General features: G+C 36.8%; 1 protein-coding gene and 2 non-coding genes across 5 annotated transcripts in view; 1 reads left to right on the plus strand and 2 right to left on the minus strand.

The window, feature by feature from the left end:
• Nucleotides 1-14,532, minus strand: part of BDP1 (BDP1 general transcription factor IIIB subunit) — a 91,919-nt gene that overhangs the window by 43,655 nt on the left and 33,732 nt on the right. For all 3 annotated transcript variants that reach the window (XR_011999159.1, XM_072745366.1, XM_072745367.1), the window contains exons 14-20: nucleotides 13,011-13,102; nucleotides 11,759-11,957; nucleotides 10,885-10,997; nucleotides 6,837-8,670; nucleotides 5,479-5,660; nucleotides 4,814-5,036; nucleotides 1,436-1,614 (exon numbers count right to left, since the gene is read on the minus strand). Coding sequence is in view for 2 of the 3 variants with exons in the window: in XM_072745366.1 (XP_072601467.1) it covers nucleotides 1,436-1,614; nucleotides 4,814-5,036; nucleotides 5,479-5,660; nucleotides 6,837-8,670; nucleotides 10,885-10,997; nucleotides 11,759-11,957; nucleotides 13,011-13,102 (2,822 nt within the window). In the remaining variant the exon portion in view is untranslated. The remainder of the gene's footprint in view (nucleotides 1-1,435; nucleotides 1,615-4,813; nucleotides 5,037-5,478; nucleotides 5,661-6,836; nucleotides 8,671-10,884; nucleotides 10,998-11,758; nucleotides 11,958-13,010; nucleotides 13,103-14,532) is intronic.
• LOC112908513 (U4 spliceosomal RNA) lies at nucleotides 2,225-2,359 on the minus strand. The gene has a single exon (XR_011999167.1). It is a non-coding gene; the product is annotated as a U4 spliceosomal RNA (small nuclear RNA).
• On the plus strand, nucleotides 9,154-9,260 carry LOC112908328 (U6 spliceosomal RNA). Its single transcript, XR_003232896.2, has one exon. It is a non-coding gene; the product is annotated as a U6 spliceosomal RNA (small nuclear RNA).

Below are 14,532 nucleotides of genomic sequence, written 5' to 3' on the forward strand. Positions count from 1 at the left end.
TATACATTTTTGTGCAATTAGAGGAAAATCAAATTATATTGATAAGTATATCTTCTTTTATTTAAAAAATAGTTAATTTTCAAAAGGCAATGAATTTATATGAGGTAGCTAAAAGATTCAAATTCACAGAGACAATGTACAAAGGTAGCTGTCAGGGAATAAAAGAGGAGGGATGAGGTGGTATTGTTAATGGATAGAGTTTTAGTTTGAGAAGATGAAAATGTTCAGGAGATACATGAGGTAATTGTTGCAAAACAATGTGAATGTATGATAATGCCACTAGATAACATACATAAAAAATGGTTAAAATGGTAAATAAGTCTTCTACTACAATATTTAAGAAGATAATGAATATAATCCTTACAAACATGTATTTTTAAATGCAATGATTTGTATAAATCCTTAAGTAGCTAACAGTGAATACAAGCAGGGAAGCATTAAAAAGTGTAACTCAATGTGTTTTCTATTTTAGGCAGTCTGACATATGAATAAAAATAAATGAAGTAACCTTGGAGCCTCTGTGGGGCACAGTCCGTTAAGCATTCAACTCTTGGTTTCAGCTCAAGTTGTGATCTCAGGGTGAAGAGATCAAGCCCCATGTAGGACTCTGAGCTTAGCGTGGAGTCTACTTATGACTCTCTCTCCCTCTGCCCCTCCTCCCTGAGCACTTACCCTTCTCTCAAACAAATAAATCAGGAAGGAAGGAAGGAACGAAGGAAGGAAGGAAGGAAAGAAGGAAGGAGAGAGAGAAAGAGAAAGAAAGAAAGAAAGAAAGAGAAAGAAAGAAAGAAAGAAAGAAAGAAAGAAAGAAAGAAAGAAAGAAAGAAAGAAAGAAAGAAAAAGTCAGTCAGTCAAGTATGCTTGGTATTCACTTTTAAAATATAGTAACATGGGACGCCTGGGTGGCTCAGCAGTTGAGCATCTGCCTTCAGCCCACGGTGTGATCCTGGGGTTCCGGGATCAAGTCCCACATTGGGCTCCCTGCATGGAGCCTGGTTCTCCCTCTGCCTGTGTCTCTGCCTCTCTCTGTGTCTCTCATGAATGGATAAATAAAATCTTTAAAAACAATAATAATAAATAAAATAAAGTAAAATAAATAAAAGAAATAAATGAAATGAAATAAAGTAACAGATCTGAATAACAATGAAGAAATAGGGCAGCCCCGGTGGCGCAGCGGTTTAGCGCCGCCTGCAGCCCGGGGTGTGATCCTGGAGACCCCGGGATCGAGTCCCACATCGGGCTTCCTGCATGGAGCCTGCTTCTCCCTCTGCCTGTGTCTCTGCCTCTCTCTTCACTCTCTCTGAATGAATGAATAAATAAATCTTTAAAAAAAAAAAAAAAACAATGAAGAAATACTTGAAAGATTTCTCTCTCAAATTTCCTTATTTTTTTTAAAAAATATAGTTTAGATTCTCAAAAAAGTATCACTGTTTACCTCATATAAACAACTAATTCCTTTTCCTGGGCCTTTGTAGGCTGAGCCTTCTCTTCAGGATCACAAGAACTCGCAGGTGAAAGGTCCTTTTCAGTCTGTATACATGGTAATATCAGAGCCTCCTCCTGCCTGTAACCTGATTTGTCTTTTTCTCTTGATGTCGTTAGGGAAGCCACACCCTAGAAGGCCGGTAAGAAAAATTTCATCAAGGGTTGATAAAAGTATAGGGAAACAAGAACTTTCATATACTACTAGCAAAATAAACTGGTCAAGTCTATATAGAAGACAACAGTATCCACCAAAAGTTTAAATTCCCAGCACTTCTAGAAATGTATCTTATAAAAATACTCAAGTATACAGAAAATTATACACAAGGATATTTACTATACCGATTTAATAGCCCTCCAAAAAAGCAAGAACAAAATAAAAAAACTGGAAACAAGACAAACCTATCAGTAGAGTATTAAATAAATTATAATTTGTTTATAATGGAACAGTCCAGAGCCATTTAGAAGACAAATTTGTATATACTGATCCAAAAATAATACTGTATTAAGTGAAAAAACGAGAAGTTATTATGCCATTTTTGGAAAACAATGAAAATACCAACACATTATTTATATATAAATTCCTATACAGAAAGGGTTGGGTGGATATACTCAAAATAGCTACATGATTGATTAGCTTGGGAGGGAGAAATGGGACATTACAATAGACTCTCATATTTTAGATTACATATTTTTTCAATTGGAAATTTTTATAATCAGATAAAATAAAAAAAATTATACCTCTTAACATATAAGAAGAAAAAGTACAAATTGTCAAACATAGTAAGAGCTAAGCTATTCTATTTTATATTTCAATTAGCAATAATCACGCCTCAGATAAACCTCATTGGCTATGATACTGCCATTGTGCAAAGCTTATTTATTTTTAAGTAAGATCCACACCAGTCTTGAACTCACGATCCTGAAATAAAGACCTGAGCTGAAATCAGGGGTCAGATGCTTAAACAACCAAGCTACTCGGGAGCCCCAGAACTAATAAGCTACTTTAAAATATAAAAGAAGAATTCTGGGACGCCTGGGTGGCTCAGCGGGTTGAGCGGCTGCCTTCGGCTCAGAGCATGATCTTGGGTCCTGGGATGGAGTCCCACACTGGGCTCCGTGTGAGAAGCCTGCTTCTCCCTCTGCCTATCTTTGCCTCTCTCTCTCTCTCTCTGTCTCTCATAAATAAATATTTTTTAATAAACAAAATAAAACCATAAAAGAATTTTAATCCAAAATGGTTCTTCTACAATCATTTTTTTCAAGATTTTATTTATTTATTCATGAGAGACACACAGAGAGAGAGAGAGAGAGAGAGAGAGAGAGAGAGAGAGAGAGAGGCAGAGACATAGACAGAGGGAGAAGCAGGCTCCCTTTGTGGAGCCCAGTGCAGGACTTGATCCCAAGACACTGGGATCACCACCTGAGCCAAAGGCAGACACTCAACCACTGAGCCACCCAGCCATCCTCCAAAATGGTACTTTTAGAAAATTTATTCTTTTATTATTTTTTGCGAACTAGTCTTTATTAATTATTGAAATATAGTTGACATACCATGCTTTATTAGTTTTACAACACAGTGACTCAACAATTTTACATTATTCAATATTCACCATGGTAAGTATAGTCACTACCTGTCACCATTCACAATTACTATATTATTAACTATATTCCCTATGCTATACTTTTTTTTCTCTGTGACTTATTTCAGGACTGAAAGTTTGTACTTCTTGAAGATTTTAAGTAATCTCTACACCTAACATGGGGTTCAAATTTATAACCTGAAGATCAAGAGTTGCATGGTTTACCAACTAAGTCAGCCAGGCACCCTGGGAAGTCTATATCTCTTAATCCCCTTTTCCTATTTCCTCCATCCCCCCACCCACTTCTCCTCTGGCAACCACCAGTTTATTCTCTGTATTCGAGTCTGCTTCTGGTTTTTTGTTGTTTTTTAGAGTCCACATGTTAAGTGAAATTACATGGTAGTTGCCTTTCTCTGGCTTATTTCTCTTAGCATAATATTTCACTTGGCAAAATGGACTCCTAGGTCCATCCATGTTACTGTAAATGGCAACATCTCTCTCTTTTTTTTTTTTAATGGCTGGGTAACACTTCATTGTACATACATAATTCATTTTCCTTATCCATTCATCTATTGGTAGACACTTCGGTTGCCCTCCTATCTTGTCTACTGTAAATAATGCTATGATAAACATAAGGGTCCATTAGTGGGAATGTAAATTGATGCAACCACTGTGGAAAACAGTGTGGATGTTCTTTAAAAAATAAGGATCCAGGAATTCTAGTAGTGGACATTTGCCCAAATCTTTCCATATTCTTTTTTTTTTTTTTTAATTTTTATTTATTTATTTATGATAGTCACAGAGAGAGAGAGAGAGAGAGAGAGAGAGAGAGGCAGAGACACAGGCAGAGGGAGAAACCGGCTCCATGCACCGGGAGCCCGATGTGGGATTCGATCCCGGGTCGCCAGGATCGCGCCCTGGGCCAAAGGCAGGCGCTAAACCGCTGCGCCACCCAGGGATCCCCCTCTTTCCATATTCTTTGGGCAAATGTCCACTACTAGAATTCCTGGATCCTTATTTTTTAAAGAACATCCACACTGTTTTCCACAGTGGTTGCATCAATTTACATTCCCACTAATAGTGCATGACAGTTTCTCTCCACATCTTTGCCGACACTTGTTATTTCTTGTCTTTCTGATATTAGTTATTCTGTCTGTTGTAAGGTGATAGCTTATTGTGGTTTTGATTTGCATTTTCCTGATGATCAGTGATGTTGAGTATCTCTTCATGTACCTGTTGCCATCTATATGGCCAAAAAAGTACTTACATGCTTAGAACAATCAACTTAGGAGTGTTAACACTTCCTTTCAAAGTTTTTGATACTGTATCACACGATCTTAATTTGTTATGGACCAAGTTAACAAAGTAAATAAAATATCTCCTTTAATTCCCATCAAGCTTCTAACTCTTTACCTTAACAACCAAGTAAAATAAAGAATGACTATCAATCTCAGTTTTTCCTGTGAAGAAGCCAGCCGCATCATTGGCTACGGTCACATGATGAATAAAGGGTCAAAACTGGAGCCTAGGCTTCTTAAATTCCTTCCCATGACATATCTGCCCATTGTGAGACCTACGAGATTTTTATAAAACCACATGGCATATGAGGGACATTAAGTACAGCAAGAACAGTACCACAGGCAGCAGAAATTACAAGAGAAAATATTTGTGAAATGTTACTCCCAGTTCTTTTACTTTAATAACCATAAGAGCTAACACAAAAAACATCCACCTTGAATAGTACTCACATGTTGAGAAGGGGAAGTATTCATCTCTTCACTGCTCTGTGGTACCACAACTATCTCAGTTTTATCAGTTTCCGATTTCTTCCCACGTACATGTTTTTCTGCTTCTGTAGTCTCTCTCTTTAAAGTTGCTCTTGCTAAGTTTGGTTTTGGTCTTTTGAATCGACTTCTCACAAAAGGTGCTGGTCTAACTTCAAGTGGCTTCTGCTCTTGAGGAAGAGATTTGCTTTTGGAAAAAGGATTATCAACCTTTAGAATGAGTTGAAGGGGCAATGAGAACAGAGTCGAAGGACAACTTGAGAAACTAGCAGTAAATATTAATTCTAATTCTTCAGAGGAAAACAAACTGGACTATTTGGTAGATCCTGAAAAACATGAGTACAATCCAAATATAAGCCTACAAATAACATCTTTGCAAAAATACAGGTTGTCTCACACCCACGTTGACATAGGATTGTGTATAACGTAAAATTCCGACGTTAGTAATTCTCTCAATCTACTGTCACGACGACCTCAAAATTCCCTTCCAATCATCCCAAACCCAGCTTAAAATCTAGAACACTATGCTATAGAGGATAGGTCTTAAAACCTTACTTAGTTTCACACAATCTGAAACTATAACTCTAAACGCTTTGTCTTTAAAAGCACACAGATCAATACACTTGTACCTTAAATTAGTATCTGAAAACTGCTCTGGAACATCTGAAGATAGTATCCCCTGGTCTTCTGTTTTATCAGGTTCAGAAATCTGCAAAGTTTTCAAACGGCTCAAGTGATCTGATAGTTCCTTTTCAGAATTTGTTTCTTCTTCAGGTGTATGCACCATGGACAGTACTTCACTGCTAATGTTCTGGAGGAAGTTATAGAAATCAACCAAAGTAAATCAGCACAAATGGAAAATGTCACAACAGTGTGAACTTCCAGTAACTGGAAACTTTTGTTTTTTCTTAAAGATCTTATTTTTAAGTAATCTCTATACTCAACATACGGCTCAAACCTACAACCCCAAGATCAAGAGTCACATGCTTAAAAAAAAAGGGGGGGGGCAGCCTGGGTGGCTCAGCGGTTTGGTGCCGCCTTCAGCCCAGGGTGTGAATCTGGGGACCCGGGATCAGGATCAAGTCCCACGTCGGGCTCCCTGCATGGAGCCTGCTTCTCCCTCTTCCTGTGTCCCTCTGTGTCTCTCATGGATAAATAAAATCTTAAAAAAAAAAAAAAAAGTTGTATGATTGATCCACCAACTGAGCTAATAACCAAGTACCTCAACTGGAAACTTTTAACAAAAGGAAATTTTAGGGGCACCTGGGTGGCTCAGTCAGTTGGGAGTCCAACTCTTGATTTCAGCTCAGGTCATGATCCCAAGGTCGTGGGATCAAGCCCCAAACTGGGCTTCTTGATGACCATGGAGCTGCTTGAGATTCTGTCTCTCTCTGCCCCTGTCCCATTCATACTCATTCTCACTCTAAAATGAAATTTGAAAAAAAATTTTAAATAAGAAAATTTAAAAGTGGAATAGGGGGGCACCTGAGTGGCTCAGTCAGTTAAGCAACCAACTCTTGGTTTAGGCTCAGGTCATGATCTCAGGGTTGTAAGATGGAGCCCCACATTGGACTCCCTGCTCAATGCAGAGTCTGCTTGGGATTGTCTTTCTCCTTCTGCTCCTTCCCCTTGCTCTAAATAAATAAAAACTTAGAAAGATGTGGTCAAAAGAAATAATTCTAATGTATGTTCATACTAGCGTTAGCACAAATTCAGTCCAACCCCCTACACTCCTTTTAGCTAAAAGAATAACTTCAAACTTACATTAAGAATGGTTTACTTCTCCATAATTAAATATTTTTAAATTATTTTTTTAAAGATATATAATTTAAGGTCCTATAACATAGAATTTACAGCTGAGAAAGACTTTAAGCTTTTAGAGATTTTAAATGTTGTGGGATTTAAAAGCAATAATCACAAATTTTTATTTTGATAATTTTCTATGAAAAAGTGTTCAAAATTTTATAAAGACCAGAAAAATACATACTTTGATATTTAGTGAAGGCACAGTGCTGCAGCAACTACTACTGCTCTGTATTAAATCAGTCTCAGTTTGTCTTGAGGTCTTAGTCTCCTCTGCTCCATTTTTCCTTAAAGAAATGTCTATTTTTCCAGTTTTTTCCAAATCTGCAGCCATTTCTTCAGGAGGACTAATCTCTTCTAATCTGCTTTCCCTCAAGCAAATGTCTCCTCCAGTTTCTTTCAAATCTGCTTCTGTTTCTTCAATAGCAGTTATCTTTCCTGATTGCTTTTCCATCAGAGAAAGGTTTCTTTCTTCAGTTTCTTTCAAATCAATCTCCTTTTCCCTTATGGCACTGATATCCATTGGTACCTTTTCCCTTGGGGAAGTTTCTTTTCCAATTTCTTTCCAATCTGTCTCCATTTCACCTTGAGTCTTGACCTCTCCTTCTATGTCTATTTCTCCTCTTTCAGTTTCTTCCAAATGTATTTCTCTCTCCTCAGTGGCATCAACCATCTCTGGAACATTCTCCCTTATAGAAATCTCGCTTCTAGTTTCTTCTAAACCTGTTTCTACTTCATCTGTAGTGCTGACCTCTGGGGCATTTTCCTGTAAGGATATTTCTCTTCTTCCAGTTTCTTCCAAATTTATCACTCTTTCCTCAGTGAGCTCAGATACCTCCGATATAGTATCCTTTGGGGAAGCCTCTCTTCCAGTTTCTTCCAAATTTACCACTCTTTCCTCTGTGAGCTCAGATACCTCCAATATAGTATCCCTTGGAGAAACCTCTTTTCCAGTTTCTTCCAAATTTATCACTCTTTCCTCTGTGAGCTCAGATACCTCCAATATAGTATCCCTTGGAGAAACGTCTTTTCCAGTTTCTTCCAAATTTATCACTCTTTCTTCAGTGAGCTCAGATACCTCCGATATACTATCCCTTGGAGAAACCGCTCTTCCAGTTTCTTCCAAATTTATCACTCTTTCCTCCGTGAGCTCAGATACCTCCAATATAGTATCCCTTGGGGAACCCTCTCTTCCAGTTTCTTCCAAATTTATCACTCTTTCCTCAGTGAGCTCAGATACCTCCAATGTAATATCCCTTGGAGAAACCGCTCTTCCAGTTTCTTCCAAATTTATCACTCTTTCCTCCGTGAGCTCAGATACCTCCAATATAGTATCCCTTGGGGAACCCTCTCTTCCAGTTTCTTCCAAATTTATCACTCTTTCCTCAGTGAGCTCAGATACCTCCAATGTAATATCCCTTGGGGAAACCTCTCTTCCAGTTTCCTCCAAATTTATCACTCTTTCCTCAGTGAGCTCAGATACCTCCAATATAGTATCTCTTGGTGAAACCGCTCTTCCAGTTTCCTCCAAATTTATCACTCTTTCCTCAGTGAGCTCAGATACCTCCAATATAGTATCTCTTGGTGAAACCGCTCTTTCAGTTTCTTTCAAACTTATCACTCTTTCCTCAGTGACATCAGACACCCCTGATACACTGTCCCCTGGGGAAACTTCCCTTCCAGTTTCTTTCAAATCTGTCTCCATTTCCACACTGTTATCCATTATTTCTGGTATCTTCTCTCTGGGAGAGTTGTCTCTTCCAGTTTTTTTTAAATATGACTCCATTTCCTTAGGAGTATTAGTAGTACTAGCCTCTACTGATACCCTCTCCTTTGGTAAGGTTTCTTCCACTCTCACAGTTTCCCTCAAAGGTGCTGTGAACTGCTCAGATGCAACAATCTCCTCTGACACCTCCTCCTTTGAGAAAACTTCTCTTCTTCTAGCTCCTCTTCCTATATTTGGTTTTGGTTTCTGAAATCGAGTCTTTAGAACTGGGACTTTATTATCCTCTTGAATACTAAATAATAAAAAAGAAAGACACACAATCAAATTTTAAACCATATTGCCAGCTGAAGAGAGAATGGTTGGGAAAATACTACTGAAAGACCAGGAATTCTCAAATAAAATTAATTAATTAATTAATTAATTAATTAAAGCCTCAGGCAGCTCTGGGTAAAACCTAAAAATTAAGAGGGGGGAACACCATGTTTTGAAATTTAAAATTTTTTATTTTCTACTTATTTTTTTTTAAATGTCCGGTTTTCTAAATTTCTAAATGTTTTTTTTTAATTTTTATTTATTTATGATAGTCACACAGAGAGAGAGGGGGGTGGGGAGGGCAGAGACACAGGCAAAGAGAGAAGCAGGCTCCATGCACCGGGAGCCCGACGTGGGATTCGATCCCGGGTCTCCAGGATCGCGCCCTGGGCCAAAGGCAGGCGCTAAACCGCTGCGCCACCCAGGGATCCCTTTAAAATTTTTTAAATAAATATATCAGGACGTGCTCGCTTCGGCAGCACATATACTAAAATTGGAACGATACAGAGAAGATTAGCACGGCCCCTGCGCAAGGATGACACGCAAATTCATGAATAAAGACTCCTAACTCGGGGAAACGAACTAGGGGTGGTGGAAGGGGAGGAGGGCGGGTGTTGGAGGGGAATGGGTGACGGGCACTGAGGTGGACACTTGACGGGATGGGCACTGGGTGTTTTTCTGTATATTGGTAAATTGAACACCAATAAAAAATAATTTTTAAAAAAAATTAAAAAAATAAAAATTTAAAATAAATAAATAAATAAATATATCAGGACGCCTAGGTGGCTCAGCGGTTGAGTGTCTGCCTTTGACTCAGGGAATAGTGATCCCTGGGTCTAGGATCAAGTCCCACATTGGGCTCCTGTGAGGAGCCTGCTTCTCCCTTTGCCAGTCTCTCTCATTAATAAATAAATAAAATCTTTAAAGAAAAATAAAATAAAATAAATATACCTACTCATACAGAGATATGTATAAAGAGAAATCAGTAAGGTCAATTAGAGTAGTGGCCAAGTGGCTCTGAACAATCTCTAATTGTCATGCATATGATCCTTCCCAAATACTGGCCAAGTCTCCAGTCCTCTGCATTGGAGCTGAACCAATCTGTGCCTACTATGCCTACCTCTTTGCCCCTATTATCCTTTATCCAGATATATGCCTTAAGAGTTAAGCAACAAAATTAAATGGCCAGATTTGAGCAGCATCTCAAATAGCCAGATGGAAGTATGATCTAAACAAGGGAGTAAAAAATAATAATAATAAATAAATAAATAATAATTAAAAAAATAAACGAGAGTAAAAAAAAATAAAAATAAAAAAATAAACAAGAGAGTATAAGAAAGCCCAGACTTTAAATGTAAAGATTCTTAAAATTCTAGTAATAGTTGAAACTACATAGTAGTACATGAGAGTCCCATTATTCTGTTCTCACTACTTTTGTGTACATTGAACATTTCCAAAGACATTTTCAAAAGTATTCTACTAGTTCCACTGATTTTGTTAGGTACCATCCAGAGGGGAAATAACAAATATAAAGAGCCACATGTGGCTAAGAGACATATGAGTTTCTACATAAAATTTCTGTGAACCTGGGATCCCTGGGTGGCGCAGCGGTTTGGCGCCTGCCTTTGGCCCAGGGCGCGATCCTGGAGACCCGGGATTGAATCCCACATCGGGCTCCCGGTGCATGGAGCCTGCTTCTCCCTCTGCCTGTGTCTCTGCCTCTCTCTCTCTCTCTCTCTCTCTCTCTGTGACTATCATAAATAAATAAAAATTAAAAAAAAAAAAATTTCTGTGAACCTTAAATAAAGGTCATATGTAGATCAATCTAATCCAAAGAAACAAATAGAATAAGCTGCATTTCACATCTGGACATATACATTTAATCTAATATGCATGTTAACTGATACTGCTAATTGCTAATTCAGGTCTAATTTCTTTTTTTAAATTCAGGTCTAATTTATGAGTAAATTAACTCATCAAATCACACATAACTGGGAAATTAGCATGAAAGCTATGACATAAATTGCCTTGAAAAATGAAGTTATATTTGTGAATATTATGTAATTTGATACAGAAAACATATCAATATGATTTGCTTTTATTTTTTCTTGCTTTTGTTTTAGTAAACAGATTAAATACTTCTAAAACTTTATACAAAATTCAAAGATTACATAACCCATAAGTTGATGCTTACCTTAGACATTCATTAACATTCATTTGAAAAAAATTATCTTCTTTCTCAGATTGTGATATGATGTCTTCAGAGTCAAAATCTTTACTTGACTTATCTTCTATTTGTTCAGGACTCTTAATAACAAACATATTTTTAAGATTTCACAATGAACCACCCATTTATAAAAAAGTTGCATTGAAAATCTTATCCAATTTGAGTACAGGGAAAATGGTGAACATTTCAGAACTATATGATGATATTCAAGGGACACTTTTTAATATTACTTAAATATCTTTAAAAATTTCGTAAGCTGCCACCTTCTACCTTATCTCAAAGCCCCCATCCTTTCTCTCCTAATCAGAAACAAGTTACTGCACACTCTAGTCTCATCTGTTAGAATTATTCCCAGGGGTCTATCTTCTGATTATTACCATTACAGTATAGACTTTGAGAATTATAACAAAAGAAATTCAAATCTCAAACTATGACTTGAATTCTTACTCTTAACACAAAGACTAGTTACTATGTAAATAACCTAAAATTTATAATCTTTGTTATTGGAATTCTATTTTAGAAGGAAGCTGTTTAAGCCAGAGTTAAAATTCACCTACCTAGCTATATTTTCAAAAAAGGAGTGTAATTCAAACATCTAAATGATGGACGGGGGGAGTCAAGTCAAACATGAGGTATCATCAAAGCAGATGCTCCATTATGAAAATACTCAAAATCTAGATTGCGGTTAAGTGGCTTTACAAGTAGCAGAGCTACTGGCTCTGAGAGTTTTAAATACGCAATGTACACAATTGTATAGTCTTGCGGTTTAAATGGGTGGGGGTTAAAGAAGGTTTAAGCAGTTGTTTTACAAAAAAAAACTGGGATGAATCAGAGTACTTACCTCTCTAGAAATACAGGATTCACTTTCATTCTTTTTTACACTGCCCTCAATTTTTTCCTGTGATGCAAGAATTTCTTTTCTTTCAGCAGCTTTACGTACATTTGGCTTTGGCCTTTGCAATCGGCCCCTCAGTCGTGCTGGTCTGAGAGCCTTTGTTTGATCATCTTCCTGCACACAAAGTTTTTCATTCAAGCTAGAACTACAAGAGAATAAAATCATGGTTATTCTGAAATCCCATATTTGTTTTCAGTATTCCATTCTCCAAGGTATAAGTAAACAATTTGGAAAACAAATATAATAACAAGTGTCCTCAAAAACATCTTCAAAGATACATTTCTGGGCAGCCCTGGTGGCGCAGCAGTTTAGTGCCGCCTGCAGGCCGGGGTGTGATCCTGGAGACCCGGGATCGAGTCCCACATCGGGCTCCCTGCATGGGGCCTGCTTCTCCCTCTGCCTGTGTCTCTGCCTCTCTCTCTCTCGCTCTGTGTCTCTCATGAATAAATAAAAAAATAAAATAAAATCTTTAAAAAAAAAAAAAGATACATTTCTATACCCTAATATTTTGGAACAAACATAATCCCAGAACCCTAAATATAAAAATCACTTGCTCACAAAACTGAAACAGTCTATACCTGACACATATTTAATACTATTCTCCACTAAGAATACTAGTTTTTCATGTATACCTCCAGGGTACTACACAAAGATTATAAATATAGTCCAGAATCCAATGGCTCAGATTCATATTAGAATAAGAATCTACCTTCCAAGTTAAATATTCCCTCTTGACATCTCCTGCTGTAAATAAAACTACCCAGCTTAACCATTAATTAAGCTAACAAAACTTTGTTAAAATCTTGTTAATAAGTAGAGGAAGAAATGTAATTGTTAACTCAATGGATTTGTATCATAATTTATTTCTCCAGTAACACAAAGAACACTACTGAATGTTTCAATACACTTAAAGTTAAAAGATTACTTTTTTTAAGATTTTGTTTATTTATTCATGAGAGACAAACAGAGAGAGGCAGAGACACAGGCAGAGGGAGAAGCAGGCTCCCTGTGGGGAGCCCGATACGGGACTCAATCATGCTCTGAGCCAAAGGCAGATGCCCAATCGCTGAGCCACTCAGGTGCCCCTAAAAGAAGACTTAAGTACACTAACCGGAAATAAAATTCAGACATTATCCAGTAGAGAAGTTATTACAGTCACTCTTAAAAGCTACTAGTTTCTCTACTTCTAAATACTTACTTAGAAACAGTCTCAGCTTCTGGGTTCTCTCTCTCTGTTTTCTCCATTCCAGAAATGTCCAATGTATTGACTTTATCCTTTTCCATGTGATTCTATAAATTCAATTTTTTACATTTTATCAACTTAACATAGAAAAGTCCAAATTTGATAAATGGAAATTAAAAACAATGAATTTCATTTTTTGTTCATAGAGTTTTAAAAATCATCAATGCAGTTGTGAATATTATAAAACACATAATCCCATCTATTACTGACAGGAGCAAAAACTGGCCTACCCTTTCTGGAAAGCCTTTTGCTTTCCAGAGCTTTAAAAATGTTCATTCCCTAATACCATTTCTAAGACTCTAAGTAAATATTCAGACAAAGTACAAGAATATTCACGAGAACATTATATAAAATACCAAACACTATGGAGTGGACAAAATATCCAATAATGAGTAAATGGTTAAATTCAGTTATACCCATTGACAGACTATTATGAAGTCACTGAAGACCACAGTTTCAAAGAATATTTAATAATATGGAAAAATATTCATGAAATGTAAAGCACCAAAGAAGGGTACAAAACTGAATTAATACTAAATTTTGTAATAGAAAAGCTGGAAGGACATTTGCTAAAAGGTTATTTGCATCTGAATAATGAAATTACAAGTAATTTTTGTCTTAATTTTTTTTTTAAGATTTTATTTATTTATTCATTAGAGACAAAGAGAGAGGGGCAGAGACACAGGCAGAGGGAGAAGCAGGTTCCATTCAGAGACCCTGACATGGGACTCAATCCCGGGTCTCCAGGATCACACCCTGGGCTGAAGGCAGCACCAAACCGCTGAGCCATCGGGGCTGCCCTGTCTTAATTTTTATATGAATCTTTAAAAAAAAAATAAAAATAAAAACAAAAATAAAAAAATAAAAAATAATTTTTATATGAATCTGTAATTTCCCAATTTTCTTGATTTTCACAAAATTATACTAATATAATTTTATTATAAAAAGTATAATAAAAAAGATACTTCACAGACAAGGGGATAAAGCTAGTATTTTAAATGTATTTTAGCAAAAATTTAAACAATATAATGCTAGCAGAAATATACATAAACAGGAACATTCATTTAGTGCCTATAACAATGTAAATAAATTCTTTTTTTTTGAATGTCATTTGACAATAACAAAAGCCAAATAAATTTAAAATACTCTGACCCATTAATCACATCTCCTTTGGAAATTTATCTTCTGCCTTTTTCCTAAAGAAATTGCTATTTAGAGATCCCTGGGTGGCACAGCGGTTTAGCGCCTGCCTTTCGCCCAGGGCGCGATCCTGGAGATCGGGGATCGAGTCCTGTGTCGGGCTCCCTGCATGGAGCCTGCTTCTCCCTCTGCATGTGTCTCTGCCTCTCTTTCTCTCTCTCTCTCTCTCTCTCTATGACTATCATGAATAAATAAATAAAATCTTTAAAAAAAAAAAAAAAGAAATTGCTATTTACAAAATCATTTGCTCTTATTTATGGGAGTTAAAAAAATGGAA

This window comes from Vulpes vulpes, unplaced genomic scaffold, assembly GCF_048418805.1.
Source record: "Vulpes vulpes isolate BD-2025 unplaced genomic scaffold, VulVul3 u000000652, whole genome shotgun sequence".
In the NCBI taxonomy this organism is placed as follows: domain Eukaryota; kingdom Metazoa; phylum Chordata; class Mammalia; order Carnivora; family Canidae; genus Vulpes; species Vulpes vulpes.